At 34.7% G+C, this 18,607-nt stretch overlaps 1 protein-coding gene across 1 annotated transcript in view; it reads right to left on the bottom strand.

Annotated features, from left to right (window-relative positions):
* Positions 1 to 18,607, bottom strand: part of LOC106469228 (neurobeachin-like protein 1) — a gene marked incomplete at its 3' end in the record, with an annotated part of 92,016 nt that overhangs the window by 69,924 nt on the left and 3,485 nt on the right. Inside the window, exons 2-5 of the mRNA XM_022397681.1 lie at positions 17,903 to 18,011; positions 7,408 to 7,514; positions 5,519 to 5,602; positions 3,558 to 3,656 (exon numbers count right to left, since the gene is read on the bottom strand). Coding sequence (XP_022253389.1) covers positions 3,558 to 3,656; positions 5,519 to 5,602; positions 7,408 to 7,514; positions 17,903 to 17,987 — 375 coding nt within the window. The remainder of the gene's footprint in view (positions 1 to 3,557; positions 3,657 to 5,518; positions 5,603 to 7,407; positions 7,515 to 17,902; positions 18,012 to 18,607) is intronic.

The raw sequence follows: 18,607 nt of genomic DNA, 5'->3' as shown, positions 1-18,607 counted from the left end.
ATGGTCTCTAGATCTCACTCATGTTGATTTTTGTTCTCTGCTGATTAGTTTTTGAATTATGGAAATTAAGATAAGTCAATGAACTTTAAAATAACTGTGTATAATTATTACTTGCCAGTCACTATAAACTAAAATAAAAACTAATCCTGTAAAGCTAAAAGATCACTGTTGCATACAAAACAGTTAATCAATAATCATTATCAAGTAAAAAACACTATTAACTACTTAATGTATCAAAAGGTCATAAATATATGCTAACCATTTTACACAGATAAAAATTATACGATGCAAGTCTCAAGCTATTACATATGTTTCTGTATGTCCTTTATACAAATATAACCTACTCAAACAAGTGATAAAAACCTATGTAAACTGGCTTAGGAGGGTTTAGATTTGTATGTAGATTGAAGTATGTTACCAAATGATTTGTGGGTTACCACATTAAGGCTATAAACTGGCTTAGAATAGTTTAGAATTATATGTTACCTAACATGTTGTGGGTTACCACATTAAGGTTATAAACTGGCTTGGTATAGTTTAGAATTATATGTTACCTAATATATTGTGGGATACCACACTAAGGCTTTTGTTCCACTTAAAAGTGAGATATTCACACCAGTTTGTATTTTTGCTCTCTGGTCTTGATTTCGTGTCATGTCTGCACAGGCATTCAGAAAATCTCATCACCAAAGCAGCAAACTGAGGTCAAAATGGAAAGTGTGAAGCTAGTCAGTCAGTAAACTACACCACACACTATTGTCAATAAACATTTGTTTCACTTATGTACTTATGTTTATCCTTCTGTCATCCATGATCAATTTATTCTTTGCATAACATTTCTGGAATCTGCATTTTGTAGATACTATAGACTGACCTGTTGCATATCATTGTACCTGATTACCACAGAATAAGTGATTGGAAACATCTTAAGAAAGAGTAAATTAACAACCAAAATGACATTATTTTTGTATTCATTTAAATTTTGCTCCCATTTTTGATATATGCATGCCCACTTACATGACTTTGGAATCATAACGTAGTAAAATGTCATAGTTTTGGAATTAATCTATAAGACAAGAACAAAGTTACATTTTATAATTGTGTAAGAACTTGCTTCTTTTGAGCGTCACTAGATATCATGTGCATTTAAATTATTTCAAGATATCAAATGTGGCCAACAATAAAAGTCTGGCCTCAGTTTGGTAATAAGTAAATTTCTTTTGCATGAACAGCTCAACTCAGCTGTTTACCAACTGCTTAACATTTTGTATAGTGCTTGGTCATTTTGACCAACTTTGTAATCACCATATGACCATGAAACTATACATATTATAAGTTTGAATTTATTAAGTGTTTCTTTATGAAATCTGATAAGCTTTTAGTAACATTACAAGTCTGTTGTGTTGTACAAAAAAAAATTTTTTTGATAAAGTCCCTTTACTGAAAATTTGTCTGTGAATTTATAAAGCTTTCATTGAGTCAGTCTTAGTACCTTGTTCTGCATTTCATGCAAAGCTATTCCAGGCTATATGCACTAGCCATCACTAATTTTGATGTTATAAACCAGAGGGTAAGCAGCTAGTCAGCTGCACCCACTGCCAACTCTTGGGTTACTCTTTACCAAGATATAATTGGATTGACTGTCACTTTATAATGGCCCCACAGCTGAAAGGGCAATCATATGTTGGATGGGATTTGAAACTGCCAACCTCAGATTGCAAGTAAAGTGCCCTAACCACCAGGCCATGCCAGGTACAGTCTGAATAAAAGGCAATTGTGCTATTCATGTTAGTAATAAAAATACTGTTTTCATCTTACAGTTTTCATATTTCATTTGCACAACCTCTAGAACCTCCTAAATTAATATCAAAAGTTTTTTCAATAAATCTTCATATTTTATCTATTACTTTCTCTACACTAGCATTAACTGTAGCAAAATGAGCAAAATAGGGTAAAATTATAAGTTGAAAAACATAAAACAAATCTAAATTACCCCTTTTTTCTTCCTAGAATGACTGCATATTGTAACAGCCAATTAAATACTATTTATTTTTACAGCTAACACTATTACTTTTCAAATCTCTCAGTGATTTATATTTATTGGTTTACAACTGCACTTGGAGTACGGCATAAACAATTTATCATAGCAGGGCAGCTTTATATAAACAAAAGATCGAGCTATCAGCAAACATAGTCAAATTAAATGTGTAGGAAATTATGTGTGGTGGATGTTGAAAGAGATGAAAACAAAAAAAATGTTGTAGGTCAAACCACCAAGGAGTTAACTATAGATATATATATATATATATACTGTTGTGGATACAACATTTCGGGCAATGCCCTTCTTCAGGTATCGCTAAATGAACAGTAAATAGTCAAATTACAATCATGATGTGCTGAAAATGTGTGCATGCTTTCAAGAGTAATTTTTTGTTATTTAGTTTTTCCATTTAAATTTTCTTATCTCACCTAATGTTTTTAATTTTTATTTTTAGTTACTTTTTTTAACAATAAGTGAAAAGTATACAAAATAAAAAAATTCAATACTTATATGTAGGTCTTATACAAAGTCAATCTTATTTTTTCAGTATAGCTGTTGGTAGTACATAATTTTATTTATTTCAAATATGAAATTTACAAAATGAAATATTAACAAGCATAAAAATTATAATGTCCTAAAACTATTATAATTTAACTCACTTTCTAGCTAAGCTATAAGTATGTTAAACTAATTCTGTTGGCTGGCTGAGGTTATCTCAGCGACTGCAAACAATGAAATTGTAGAATAATAAACAAAATGTTGTCAGAATTAGGTGGCCTTATAGGGAATTCACTAAATCAAACTTTTCTCTTTCTTTTGGTTATAAATAATCCAACAGCAAAAATTAGAGAGAATTACTGACATTTTTCGAAAGACAGGATGTGATAGGAGGGCGTAACACATGGGTTTCACTTTCTGGTTTATATCTCAGTAAAGCAAGAAGACTGGATGCTATGTGTTGTCAGTAAGTTAATCAGTAGACATTAAAATGATGTCACATAAGGGATGCTTAACATTGTAATTTGTACATGAATCAAGAGTAGAATTATGCATTCTGTAAGCTGCAACACAGCATGACATATGAATTTCAAAAGCAAGAAATAAAAACATTTGTTATTCTTAATTTTGGTTTTATTTACTCTTGAAACAGAACACTTTTGGGAATCCTGCAGAATTACATTTAGTACAATATTATGATATGAGTTATAAACAACATTTTGATGCCAAATATTTCAACATACACTGAAAACAAAGTTGTTTAATTACATTTTGAATGTAACTCTGCAAAAAGGTTGTGACATGTGCAATTTAACCCAATTATCGACAAAGGGTAAAAACTTTTAAGACACCTTGTCAGCTTTCAAATATTTGACTAGAAGATAAACTTTGTACTTAGGATATATGTTAGTTAATTATAATTGGAAAATACATTAAATTATGAACATTGTTAGAACACTATAAAAACAACAACAATAATAACCTGTTTAAAGTTTCTTAACTTTAAACTGGTACTTACAAGACTAAATAGGGCTTCTAGAAGGGCTTGAGAAGGTTCTCCTAGAGCTTCTAAGTTGGTAAACAGTTTTTCAAATCCTACAGCCTCTAAGAAGTGATACTAAAGTAATAAAAACCATTAAGCAAAATATTCCCCTATAAAAAGCTACAGAAACTAGGATATAAATATATAAAACATCTGTATTTCATGTATCTTTCCATAACCGCTGTCATTATAGTTCATGCAATTCAAAACACTCTAAGAAAATAATTACAGTAAACTAATTAAAATTTTGCTTATATATAATTGCTATCCTACAATACACATCATAGTAGGAATTCCAATTATCTTTTCATTATCAAATGTAAATACCTAAACTGTATCATCATTGAACTTTAGTTCAGCATATTACAAACAAGACTGAGAAGAGAAATTTGCAAAAAAAATTCCATGTAAAATATAAAATAATAATTAAAAATGAGTATCATACAGTCATATCAAACAAATTTTGACTATATAAAAAAAGTCTAAAATTTATATCAGAACATACTACTTGTATGTTAACATGATGGAAGATTTCAAAATATTTAAAATACTATGGAACAACCAATATTAAGCATGAATCCAATATTAATTCACAGACATACTGTGTGCTTGTAAATTTATTTGTCATACCAAGAGTGTATTTATGGGGTCTAAAATGTGCCCGAAAGGACACCCAGGCATGATGGGAATCTAGGAGTAGGTTTTCAGGGTTGCTGAACTCAACTCTTGCATCATATTTTGTGTTCCTGGTTTCTCTCAGTGTTTTAAGGGCATCATGTTCGAAGCCATGTTCACACCATACTCACAAACTAGCATGACCAAATGTGACATATGCTCAGATACCACAGGCAGGTTTCCTAATGGGGTATGCTTTTGGGTATAGACCCCCTCAGGGTAGCTATAGAAGTAAATGGAGATAATGGTGGACTTGATTGATATACTGAGGTCTCTGTGAATCACAAGGGAGCCTTTAATCCCTACATTGGAGCACAGGTATTTTATGTTAGAGTTTATAATGTTACAAAATTCACATTGTAATCACAAACTGCAACAAATACCACGAAGACAGTGTTTCCAATGCTTAAAAATACAATATTTTACAGTAATATCAAACATTTATATTGATAATATTAGAATATTCGATAAATCCAAGGTTTATTTCTACAAATGTATCCAATAAATAATTGAACGTCTTGTTGTGATGCAATATCATCTATTGCGTAGTAATGTAGAATTAAAATGGATGCTCAAGAAATTCACCATTATCTGTAAAGCAGTTCACAATCTTACTTGCAAATTGCCACTGTGATGGCCATAATGAACAGTCTTACTGTTAGAAAAGACACATTGGAAGTGACTTTTTAACACAGTATTGCAATATTTTGTAGTATATTAAAAAACTTTATATCCCTTAATAGAATGTCTTTTTTGTGTGAAAGATGTTTAAATAAAATTATTCTGCTATCTAAATCAACAGATTAGGTTTTTTCCAATGTCCACAACAGCTTGATGACCCTGTATCTTTTACACACATTTATATTAATTATACAAGGCAATTTAAAAAAAAACCTGAATTTCCACTAGTGTGACCAACACGACACATTTTCTCTTAGCATGTCATAATTCCTATTTTATCCACCACCCCTCAAAAAAAAGGATGAAAAAGTATGTTTATTTTAAATCTGAAACAATGATAACCATGCTTTTTACTTACCTTCTTAAAACATGAAGAATACACACTAACCACATGTCTGACAAACGTTTTTAAACAAAGAACACTAAGTTTAATTCTGCTTACATTCCTTAAACTAAAAACAGTAAGGACAGTGTCTGCTTTTGTTTGCTTTCTTTAATTTATGAACAACATATGCTACATTTATTTCTGATTATTGGCCTTACTCAATGGCTTCTTTTGATTTTATAAACAAAACACTAACCTTGTGTCTTGTTCCACAAGCCACAAATATCGTAAGTGTATTAACTACTGCTGCAGCCAACTTTTGTCGATTAGATCCTGTGAGCTTTGAGAGTGTTAAAGAAAGAAAAAATTAACTTTTTAATAGCATATTTCCACCTTTTAATGATAAACCACAGAGAAAACTAATAGTATAAAATAATCAACCTGTGACAGAATACTACTCATTTCTATACTTTAAAACACAGCATTAACTACAGTATAAAAAAACAACATAAGTATTTCCATACTTTTACGATACAACAAACCAAAGCAAAAAAGCTACAATACTATTAAAAAATTAACTTATAATAGTAAACATCATGATCTGGCTTTTCATAGTACATTAAATCACGGTGAATAACTACAGTTAACAAAGTTAATATGTAACTTATTGTGCTATTTATATGACTTGTTCTTTAGAATTTAGTATATTACATATTAAGTGTAGTAATTCAACAGACATCATGTGGGTACATTTCCACCAATCATTCATATATTTGGACAGTAGAATCACCGAGAAGTAAAAACATTACAATTAGTGTTCTTCATACACTACTTGGCCAAAAAAGTGTGTACCTATATTTTTTTGCTACTTCTAACCAAAGCCTTTTCATTTTTCAGTGATACACCCTAGATAGATTAAACAGTAAATATTCAACTTCAAAACAACCACTGTTTTAGCTACATGTTAACTGCAAGATAAATAATATATCTGCATTTCATAAACAGCTTGTTGCATTCAAACTTTTGAATCTTAGTTGAATTTGTAAATTATAATCAATTTATCAATTTGTGTCTGTAACCTGTGTGATAAGTCTGTAGTACAGCGTAACAGACAGATATGTACTTCATGTCCTATTAAACAGCCTGTAGTTTAACTAATAGATTAGGAAGCTGGGTTTTCTACCTGTATAATATATTTTCTATAGGCCACATGTAACTGCTGTGTCATACTGCCATACTACTATTATGTACCTATCTTTCAAACATAATTCAGAAATTAAACAATAACAATGGTTAAAGTAATACACATTCACAATAACAATTTCTACAACCAACACAACAATCTGCTGAGCATTTTTCTTTAAACAATAATGTGTTCTAGCAATCAAAACCATAAGTCTAAGCTAATTGTAATTAGGACCTAATGGAGTTAAGAACTTCCAACTATTGTCATTAAGCTGGTCTTCTCTAATATGTTGAAAGTATATGAAAATAAAATAAAATTGTCTTACATTATTAAAAAAACAATACCACTACTATTAATATTACTTTCCACTAAATAATATATAACTAAGCTTATTTAAAAAATCTTTCATAACAGAAATGTTAACAAATGACAACTTTTTCAAAAGGTGTTAACATAAAAAAAGACTACCACAAAATACAAGGATTAGAAATAAAATTCACTGTGATAGATTAAAGAAAACTCATATTGACAGAAAAGAAACACACACACACACACATATATATATATATATTATTTTTTTTTCTCCACTGGAGGTATATAGATATTAAGTTTATATACATTATTTTTCAAACACTGATCTATTATATTTAGTGGTGTACTTTACTTTTGTTTTTATACTTTATGAAGTATAATAATGAGAAAGATAAATAAAAAACCAGCTACAATGCATTACATTCATATCCAGGTCAACAACAACTATCAAATGAACACAAGTCTTTGAGAAGATTTCATATTTTTCTTTTTGTTATTTCACTGCAGGTTTATCGGTATTAGGTTTATATACATTATTTTTCAAGCACTGATTTGATTCATCTACTTGTATATTTCATTTTTGTTTTTATACTTTATACAGTATAACAGTAGGAACTTTACACAATAGATCAGCTGCAATGCACTACCTTCATGTCCAACAACAAGTCCACAAGAACTCTGGAATGGTGGAAATCCTTGAACACTTTTCGAACAGACAATGCATCTTTGTGGCTCAAAAGGTCTTGAAAAGTTTCTGAAAGATGAGCAACATGAATCATATTAATCACAGACTTCTACTCAAAGCAGATCTTACATAGTTTTAATAATCTGGTACACAAAGCAAAATTCATATAATAGTTTACTCAAAAACTGATTTGCACACATTTCTAAACCCAAAAACCACTGTACTTGTGATTAGGTGCTATACTGTGCAGATCAAAGTATACAATATAGAACCAATAACACATATATATTACATAAGTCATAAAAACTGGTACAGAACAGAAACTAAGAAACTAAACCACACACACATATGTATTAAAATGTTCTTGTATACATATATATATATAAAGTATTTCTAATAGAAATTTCCTTTAACCATCCTGCAGGCTGTTGGATCAGGGAAATCCTTCACCACTTCGGAATTTCTTCATACATGTAAAAAAGTATCAGGGTAAAAAATTCCCTATTTAGTGGGAAAGAAGAGACCTTAAGATTTTGTAACATTGACAGGAGACATTAGTTTAGCTGAGAAGAGATTTGAGATGGAACCCAAAGAAAATGATAGCAAAAATCTCTTAAATATGTCAGTTGTATTATCATTTGGTTTTATAAGAGCATTTGTCAACGACCTTAAGTCAGCCAATTCTGTTAATAGCCATTTCACCTGTAAGTCTAAATGTTTAATATTTTGTATTATTTGTGACAAGTGAGACAAAACTTAGCACGGAGAAATCAACCATACATTCACTGAACACACACATGAGCACTTATGTAGCATTTTGGTTAAAGATCAAGATAAGCCTGTGGCTCTGCACTTAAACAAAGCTTGTCATTCTATTGAGCATTCTCCCTCAAACACCAATAAAAAAAATCGGAATCTAGAAAAAATATAAGAAATAATTTCTTAATTAGGTTGTATAAGTCTTTTTGGTACTAATGAATAGTACAGCTTTTTATAAATTTAAAAGAATATATTTTATTCATCGTTTCTTTTAATGTTTTCTTTAAAAATTTCAAGATATTCTTATATTATTTTTCATTTCTTTTATACCAATTGTTTTTCGTAAATTTTATATATATATTTCTTTAGTTTTAATCAATACCTTGTCACTTTTCTCTTCTGCTTTGTTACGGTGTCATTACTATGGTTTAGTCTCAATTTTCTATCGTGTGTAAAATTTCTCATGCAATGGCATTTCAATCAGAACATTCTGCAATAGTTTGTCATTAACCAACATTCTGGCTTGAAAAAGTGTTTTCTTGAAATGTTGCCAAGAAAACAAAAATAAAATATGGTTCATGTCCAAAAGTCTAATTTTTTATACATACATTTGGATATATAAACCAGAAGCATCACCTGTGTTTCCACTTTTCCAACTTTAGAGCTACCCAGGACTGTTATAGGGAGTGATTAAAAACTTGTTTTCACAACAAAGATCATGTACCGCTTGCCCAATGTTCATGTCTCACCTACTTATACATGCACAGATACTATAAGGCCTCTTGTAGTGGTGAAACTATATGCCATCATAAAGTATAAGCACTTGAACATGTGGATATATAAATCAAAACTGGAAGTTACTAACTCTACTGTCTACCAACATAATACAGAAACTGGATATCCATTTCCTCTCTTGAACTTTAAATCCCCTCAACAGCTAATTATGAAACTGAACTTCTAATAAGAGAGATTTTATACAAAAAAAATTCTTCTCCCATCTCAAAATAACCCTACATTTTAATCTATGTTAACCCTATGACTACCGGTTAATTTTAGTGGGAGGATGCTATAGCCCAAACCATATATCACATAATGCAGATGAAACTACTAAAATATATCATAATTATCAAACTGCAAACCAATACACAGAAGTTTGTTTTAGATGTTACATATTGGATGTATTAATGTTAATAATTTCCTCATCTAAAAATGTATTTCCAATGGATACGTCCACATGAAGAAATGCTAACTTCCTCATACATCTGCTATTGAGATTTGCATGCCACTAGCCTTGAGGTAATTTCCACCTAAATTTATGTGTTTAACATCAATTGTACTGGTGTATAACATCATCATGCAACAAAAGCCCACCAATAGGACAGCAGCATAACCTTCACACACAGTAACTCCACCTATACACTTGCACTTGTGATAACTTCATTTTTTGATGAGGCAAGACAAAACAATTTGCACTGGAAGTGGGGAGGATGAGAGAGAGTGTACCAACTGGAAATACATTTATAATCATTAACTTCTGAGATAATAACTCACCTCCTCACAAAGAAATACTTAAATCCCATGTTGAAATTGTGGAGGGGCCAGTGCAAAAGCTTACCTACATGAGCTCCTTTGGGAAGGCACCAAAAGGAAGCCCATGGAGTTTAACAACCAATGGTAAGGGCTCCACAGGGACACATGCCACATGCAGGAGACCACACCTCGTCTCAACCAGGGTATGCTCTTCACCCAGAACGTAAGGGAGAATAAGCAGATGAGCCTTATTGTCACAGGGATGAGTGGAATGAGAACACAACTGTCTGAGCACTTGCACACAAGCAGTTGGCAAGCCAATATGTGTAGTGTGGTTAGGGATGGTCAGACTGTACCTAACTCTACTGAACAGGATCTGGCTGCAGGAGAGCAAATTAGTTTTGCGGTAAGTTTTATTTAGGGGTGACATGTACTACACTCACAGTGTAACCACCACCCCCACTTCCCACCATATTGTGCTAAGCCCAACTAGTGAGAATTCTCCAGGATCCACTGCTCCAGCAGCTAGAAACTGTTAAGTGGCAAGAGTCTCATGTGTTCCACATGAAGAAAAGGGGTGAGAATTCATACGGGGGAGGGGGGGCTCAGAAAAGTGCATGGATCCCCATCAGAGCACCAGCCAGAAAAGTTTTATTGGAAACAGTGCAATGGTGACCATGAAACCTTATTTTTCAAAAGCTGGCAAGCATGAGCCAAAGAAGTGAGCAGAACATTTCTCTAGTGCTGGCTTTTTCCATGATAGTCAATGAAATTGGTACAGTCTGGATTGGACAATTGAGTAAGTACATATACCTCAAGTGGTTTAACAGAACACCCCCATCTCTAAGTGGGCACTAGTAGAGCAAGGGCAGATGGCTTGGGTGCTTTACGTTATTCGGGCTCGATGTAGATTTTGGGAAATAAGCATACTCTGGGAGACAACACCAGCCACCTGACAGGATCCTAATAAATGTAAAGGGGGCTAAAAACGAAAATGTACTTACTCTTCTCAAAGATGGTGGGTTGATTGAAGAATGACAATCAGAGTGGAAGTCAAAATCCAGCTGGAGACAAAACAGCCACATGGTATAGATAATGAGAGACAAATGCATGTGGAATTGTCCACATGCCCAATTGGAGGATCCCGTCCAAAGGCTGGCAAATATGGGAAGTAAGAGAATGAGTTAGGTGACGAACTGAATGCAAATATGTGTGAAATAGCCTATGAGTATCCACATCTAGAGATGAATATACCAACTGGGGGAATCGACAGACCCATGCAAATCTCATTAAATTGAACCCAGACAAGAAATTCTGAACACATTTGTTCAATGCTGAGGAGAAAAATGATGTTATCATGAGTGCAAGTGTATAGGTGGAGTTATTGCACAAGGAGGATGTGTCACCCTCCTATTGGTAAAGGTCTTTTGTCACATGATGACATCATCATGCACCAGCACATATCAATGCAAAAGTCCACTCTAATGAGCAGCTACTCTTCAATTTATTTTTACCAGCAATAAAGAATTATACTTCTATTCAAGACTTAATCACCTCTTATCTCTTTCAATCAATTTGCAACAAAGAACTGCACTCATTCATTCAAATACTAAATCCTGAAACATTTTTTTTTTTTTATGGAGAGCAGATAAGTGAGTTCTATGTTAACCCTTGAATTACCACTATGTTGCTTAAGCACTATTTTACTTACTTCTGGCTGTTAGACATTACAGTAATAGTTATACATGAAGAATGTACCCACATTTAAATTTATGTTTATTTCACTGAAATGCACTTGTTCCGGTGAATTAAAAGTAATCACTGACATTAACAAAGATATTCCTATCACTCATGGAATCACAGCAATTAAAAAATAAATTAAAATGTTTAATGACATGTATTTTGGCTAATCCCTTTACAACAATAAAGTTTTTACTAGTAACTACCAGTAAAATCATTACTAACTCATGGTTTTCAATGGTTAAGTGAGTTTTAGATATAAATATCAAATAACTCTAGTAATATGATATAATCATAGCTTTAACTAACCACTAGCTTTGCTTACCAAGTATTTGAGTGGAGTACATAACACATTTATAGCAATACAACCCATAAAAGTTTATGTGTATACCTCAAAATTAACAAAACAAATTATTACAATGTCAAACAAATTAAACTACATTTATATTAGTATTGTTTTTATTATGGCATTAAATAGATACAGTAAAAAGTAGGAGAAACTGTTATCAAGTACTGTCTATAACATACCACCAATTGTTACCTCCACCACCAAAGATGATGGAGGTTATGTTTACACCCTTGTGTGTTTGTTTGTCAGCAAGATTTCTCAAAAATGGCTGAATGGACAAAAGTTAAAAGTGATTAGGTTTTGGAGGGTCAAAGTCATAGCAAGGTCACAAAATAATAAAAATCCCAATCTTTTGACATTGGGACCAATTTTTTTCACACTACTTTTGCTCTATAACTCAGTCAAAAATGATTGGATTTTGATGAAACTTGGTAGACGTATACAGATTATTATTCCTCATAGTCCTAGTAAAATGGTCGATGTACGTTGACAATGACAGACATACGGATACATTTTCATACTTTTTGAGAGCCGAATATAATCAATACTTTGTGGCATAGTTATGCATTCCACTGAGAAGGGCAAGAGAAATGGCATACAACTTGGCAGTGAACATAGAATTCTGTGAGCAACCAATTGATTCCTTGAACCTCCCCTTCATCTCCACCATTTCCAACTTTCTCTGCTGTATGCTACCTTGCTTTGATCCTTACCACAGCATGTGGGATTGTGTCTTTCTTTGTCAGTGTGATGTGCTCTTTCAGAACAGATAGTCTGCAATTCCTACCTTTGGCCTTTGTATCCAGGCACAACTGGCTGAATTGGGTCTGGCATTGGATGATGCTGTTGTCCCCAATGATCAGCCCATTCCACCATGGCTTATTACCATCCCCGAATGTGACCTTTCCTTGAGTCATCTGAGGAAGACAGATACTCCCAATTGGAAGTACCGTATTCTCTTTGCTGAACATCTTTCAAGCCATTCTTCTATTCCTATTTATACGAATGTTTCAAAATCAGGTGACTCAATGGGCTCTGCCATTTTTTGTTGTGGCTCAGCAAGACAAGCATTAACCATGCTTTCTAAGGCCTTACAGAGACAGCTAGTCAAAACAATTGGATGATAATTAGAAGGAATCTTGGGATCTTTCCTAGGCTTAGAGAAAAGAAGGACAACAGCCTGGTGCCAAGCACCAGGAAAAATGCTCTCCTGCTAGATCCAGGTAAAAACAAGAAGAAGAATAGCAAGAGAGGCAGGAGAGAAATGGCATAGCATCTCATAGTGAACATCAACAGGTCTGACCAATGTACTGCCAGACCGATGGAGAGCAAGTTTGAGTTCCACCAATGTATTGGGGCGATTATAGTCATAGAGATGATCAGCCCGAAAAAAAAGAGGTGATATCTCTGCCTGAGACTTGATGTCCAAGAAGGCGGAAGAAGAAACAGAAATGCTGGATGCATGAGAAAAACTCTCACACAAGAGTATTGGCGATGATCTGTACATCAGCAACTTCCTGACCATTGGAGAGAAAGATGGAAAAGGGATTGGGAGAATACCTCCCATTGAACTTCTGAATCTTATCCTTTATGACTTTGGAACTGGTGGTAAAAAGAGATGCTAGTAGTAAATTTAATCCAAGATTCCTTTTGGCTTTGACATCTGACCTGCCTAACATGTGTAACAAGCCCACTAGAAAGCGATGCAGTTGGAAAAAGTGGGAACCCGTGAAAAGTGTCCCAGGTCTGTTTCTGAGCCTTCCATGCCTGCTGGCAGGCTGAAGATTACCCTAGACAAGGATACTGTGGGAAACGTGTCAAGGTTTAGGTATAGAATGAACAGCTGCTTGAATGAAGCAATCAGTTACTGCCTTTACACAGTCGTTAATGGATGGAAGACTAACAACACCAGGATCAAGATCCGAGAGAGAGGTGAAAGAGAGCCAGCCGGCCTGGTCCAATTTCCACTGTGGTACTCGGGTCGAGTGGCATCGACCATGATCAATCTCCCCTAAAATGATAGGAAAATCATTACTGTCAACTCTTCAAAAGAAACAAGAGAAAAGTGAAGGGGGAGCAGACAGATAGATCTATGGCAGTAAAAGTATAAGAACCAGTACTGAAGGGAGAAAGGTTGTGATCCGAGAGCATACGCTCTATAGAATAACCCCTCCCATCAATATTGGCACCACCCCAGAGGGAATTGTGTCCATTAACGTCTCCCAGGATTGAAAGGGGAGACAACAACTGTTCAATGAGAGCATCAATGTCTGATTGATCATAAGTCTCTCCAGGAGACAGGTAGAGAGAACAAAGATTGATGGTACAACCCAAGGAAACACGGATGGCTATGACCTCCAAGAGTGTATTGAGTGACACCAACAATGTGGGCACATGCTGGTGTACAAGCAGTGCCACCCCTCCATGCGCTCATCTATCACACAACCTGTCATTCCAGTATAACGAAAACTGCCAACATGTGACTGTATCGGCAGGTTTCAGGAATTTTTACTGTAAGGAAAGACACATGGGATGATAGAAATCAATCAAGGCCTTAATGTAATATAGATTAGAATGAAAACATCGACAGTTCCACTGTATCAAATTAGCAATTTTTACTTAGGTGGAGGAGAACTAGGTGGAAAACCCTTCTGTTTATGACCATGCCATTTTTCTTTACTAGAAGGAGATCTATGGACAGATCTCTGTCATTAGATTTAGATTTCAGCGACAGAGGGCCTGAACGAATAATCATTCTGCATCTCAGGGCCAAAGAAGATGGACCCAAGAAGATACTGAAAGCCAGGGCCAAAAAAGGTGGACAGTCACTGGAAGGAATGTTGGTTACAGAGATAGGACTTGCCAACTCAGTTATCCACTGAGGGCAAAAAGACTCTTCACATGATGCAAAAAAGACACTGACAGAGGCACAGAAAGGTCCTTCTGCACTCCCACTGTAGCAGTAGAGCATAGTGCAGCAGCATATGGCCGAGATGGAGTAGGGGACAGTAACTTCCGAGCCTCAGAGTAAGAAATGTTGTTAACAGTTTTTTAATACTGTACCTCTCTCTCCTCTACCCATTTAGGGCAAGAATGATAGTAAGAGGGGTGAAAACCACTACAATTAATGCAGTGAGAGTCCAGTTCACACTCATCTTTCTGCACTCCCACTGTAACAGTGGAGCGTAGTGCAGCAGCATATGTCCGAGATGGAGTAGGAGACAATAACTTTTGAGCCTCGAGGTAAGAAACATTGTTAACAGTTTTTAAATGCTGTATCTCTTTGTCCTCCACCCATTTAGGGCAAGAATGATGGTAAGAGGGGTGGGAACCCCTACAATTAATTCAATGAGGGTCCAGTTCACACTTGTAAGAATCAAGGTCTTTGCCACCACAACAAGATGCTTTCAAATGACTGAACTACTGACACTGGAAAAATCTGAGAGGGTTGGGAATATATAACCATACCTTACAGTTCAGATTACCTGCCTAGACAGCGGCAGGTGAATGTGGCGATGTAAATGTCAAAATAAGAACATTGGTAAGCAACATTCCTTCTTTACGTAACACTGCAGAAAGTCCTTGGATGAAGAAACCAGTGAAGATCTCTTCCTTGGGGATGTTCTTCAAATCCCTTTCACCAATAACTCCTCACGAGGAATTCAAAGTAGCATGGGGAGTGACCTCAATGGGTATATCCACAATGGCCATTGAGTTCAGGAGGAATTCACTGTGTTTTGGTGTAGATGTTTCCACCAAGATGTCTCCAGAACGTAGCTTCTTAACTGACTTTGGAGAGCCAGCAAGCCCCTCTAATCCCTTTTGAATAAAAAATGGAGACATTTGCCCCAAAGGTTTGTCTGACAAGGAATGTAAGATCAAAAAACGAGGTACAGTTTCAGAATGGGTTGAAGATTGCTATCAGAGTCTTCAAGACATGGTCATTTACCAATTAGCTGTTTTTTTACTATTATATTTTTTTGAAGACTTTGGGGATCCATAATGAAAGGAGAAAGATTCAGTGCCCACTGACCCCACCCACCATGGGGTCCTACGAGGGGATGTACTACAATGCCAAACAAGGACACTGCAGCAATTCCAGGTTTCGTGAGCACTATACTCAAACACCAGCATCAGACACAATGTCTACAACACCTGTACTCAATTGACCTAAGTCCAACAGGACCAGCCAAAGTGGAGTGTTGCAGTGCCCCAGACAACACTCAACCACTAGGATCCTTTTCTCCCCTTCATGGGTCGCCATGCATGGCAAACACATGGGTGGATGTTCAGATCCAAGAAGAGGTAAACTGAAAATAAAGAACTTCCCTGGGAGGTCCCCTCACCACGTACAGGAATCCACCTCAAGGGGAACAACAGGTGAAACTCCAACAGTTACCCTTATTAACTTTCTTATGATATTCCATCAAATGATTCTCACAGTGGGGAAAGGTACTGAACAGTTATCATACTCAATATACTTATGAAAAGCCAGCAGATAACTGACACAGGAAAGGAAGCTGCATGTAACTGCACTTTTCAAAACAATTAAGAGATCATCATAAATTCTAGCATTACAACTATGAAAAGACAAAACTGTGAATCACCTATCTCAGTTCATTGATACAAAAATTAGGCATGTGAGTTGAAAGACAAATTACTGCTTATTAAGCCTATACTGTTGTTCTGAATTGAATCACAGAGTTTAGACTATCCAAATTGTTCATGAACCAAGGCTAGACCCTAGAAGAAAAGACCTTTGTTTGTTTTATTAATGTGGAGCCTGTATGCAAGATGAATATCATTCATAGTAAGGCACAAAGAGCTCACCTGCAGTGGTGCCAAGAAGACATCCAATAGACCAACAACGTATGTAGCAATATTATTTTTCTACTTGAGTCAAGCTTTGCCCTGTGGCCAGATAACAGGCCTATACCTGTTTGGAGAAAATCTGAAACAAAACTGGATTCACCCATATTTTCATATAGGAACATAACACGTGGTGGTAGAAGTATGATATGAACAGGAATAAGTGTCAGTAAACTCCCAACCTCTACATTCATTAGAACTGTATCACTAATGTCACACATACTAGGGCTTCCAGGATCAATTGGCTTTGATTTCAGATTAATGGGCAATGACGACCCCCCCCCCTTCCCAATCATGCTAAACTGATCACCACATTTCTTGTGAAAAAGAAATTGATCAAATGGAGTGGCTTCCACTCATTGGACTTCAATCCTATCAAGGCACATAAAGGTTGCTCTTAGGAGATCCATAAGATTCTGTCGAATGAACCAGACACTAAAGATGTCCAGAAAATAGGTCTTCCAAAATAATGCCAAGGATAACTAAGGACTTTACTGATATTTATTTTATGCATGCAACACTGGTGCCAGGCTTCCTTCACTGTTCATAGTGATCATACTCCTTGTTGAAGTGAAATGTTATGAACTATAAAGATGTAAAGCCATATTTACCAGATGGTAACTTACAAGCATAACCTGATTGAATAATCAGCTAATTTAAGATCACATGACTGATCAACAGCAATTTACATAACAATTAACTGAAAGGTAGTTATTTATATTATTTTATAACATTGGTTTTGCTTGATCACAATTATAACACAAGTTCCAATGATTGTTTAATTATTCTGCACAATGTATTACCTGAAGAATGTGTACCAAAGGTTTGCAATTCTGAGAGAAGTTATTAAATTATTACATTTGACAATTATTTGAAAGATGCAAGTGCTAGCTAAATCATTACAAATATCAATTTCTGAAAAAAATATATATATATATATATATACACACACACACACACACACTCACTACATATCTGACACACTGAAAAGAGTTTCTAAATTATTAACTTGAACAACGTGTACCACATGTTTCACACAATGAGTAGAGTGAAAAGTAATTACACTTGACAGTTATCTTAAGAATTTTTACCACACATTTCTGATACAGGTAGAAGATTTAATGAACGGATGTTATACCTATAAGTTATCTGAGGAATGTCTACCAAGTATTTGACTCAGCAGGAAGAGCTGTTGAAAAGTCATACTCACCAATCATTTGAAGAATGTCTACCAGATGACTATCTCCACTATCTCCTGTGCAAAGTTTAACAAGAGTTCTCATAAATCCATCCATCACTGTTGCAAGCTCCACTTGCTGCTATTGATGAAAATTTATAGTATTAAAAATCTCCATAAAAACTACTGACTTTCAAATTTCTGTCTGCAAGTAAAATTGACATTTATGTACATGGTCAGTTTGTTGACCTTAACTACATATTTGATGTAGAATGTAAAAACTTCTTTTTTAAAATAAACATATAGAATTTAAACAATTTTGGGCAAGAAGCCATTGAACACTTCCTGAAACTATGACGTTTTGAGTCCATTTTACTTCACTCAAAACCCCATAGATATTATATGCACTTCCCCTTTGTAAGAGGCCTAATGGTATTTGTTTGATTTTCTGACCTAAGCTGCACTGATGAGCATTGAATAAGCAAAACTGCAGTCCACAGCAGAGGGTACAGCCAATCAAAAATGCATTAGGCCTCTGTGTCACACATTCTATTTTCAATTTCGCCTCTGGTGAAAAAGAAAAGAAATCTTTGACATATATATATATATATATATATATACTTCCTTAAAGATAGCATTTTCCTACACTGAAAATGTATTTCTGTATAGATACTTACCTCTCTCACAAAATAGCTTTACTCGTCTAGCACTGCCCTCTATTAGTGTTAAATTTTTAAT

The sequence above is a fragment of the Limulus polyphemus genome, unplaced genomic scaffold (genome assembly GCF_000517525.1).
Source record: "Limulus polyphemus unplaced genomic scaffold, Limulus_polyphemus-2.1.2 Scaffold3365, whole genome shotgun sequence".
Taxonomy (NCBI): Eukaryota; Metazoa; Arthropoda; class Merostomata; order Xiphosura; family Limulidae; genus Limulus; species Limulus polyphemus.
Note: the sequence above shows the minus strand (reverse complement) of the source record. Positions and strands in the feature narration are given on the sequence as shown.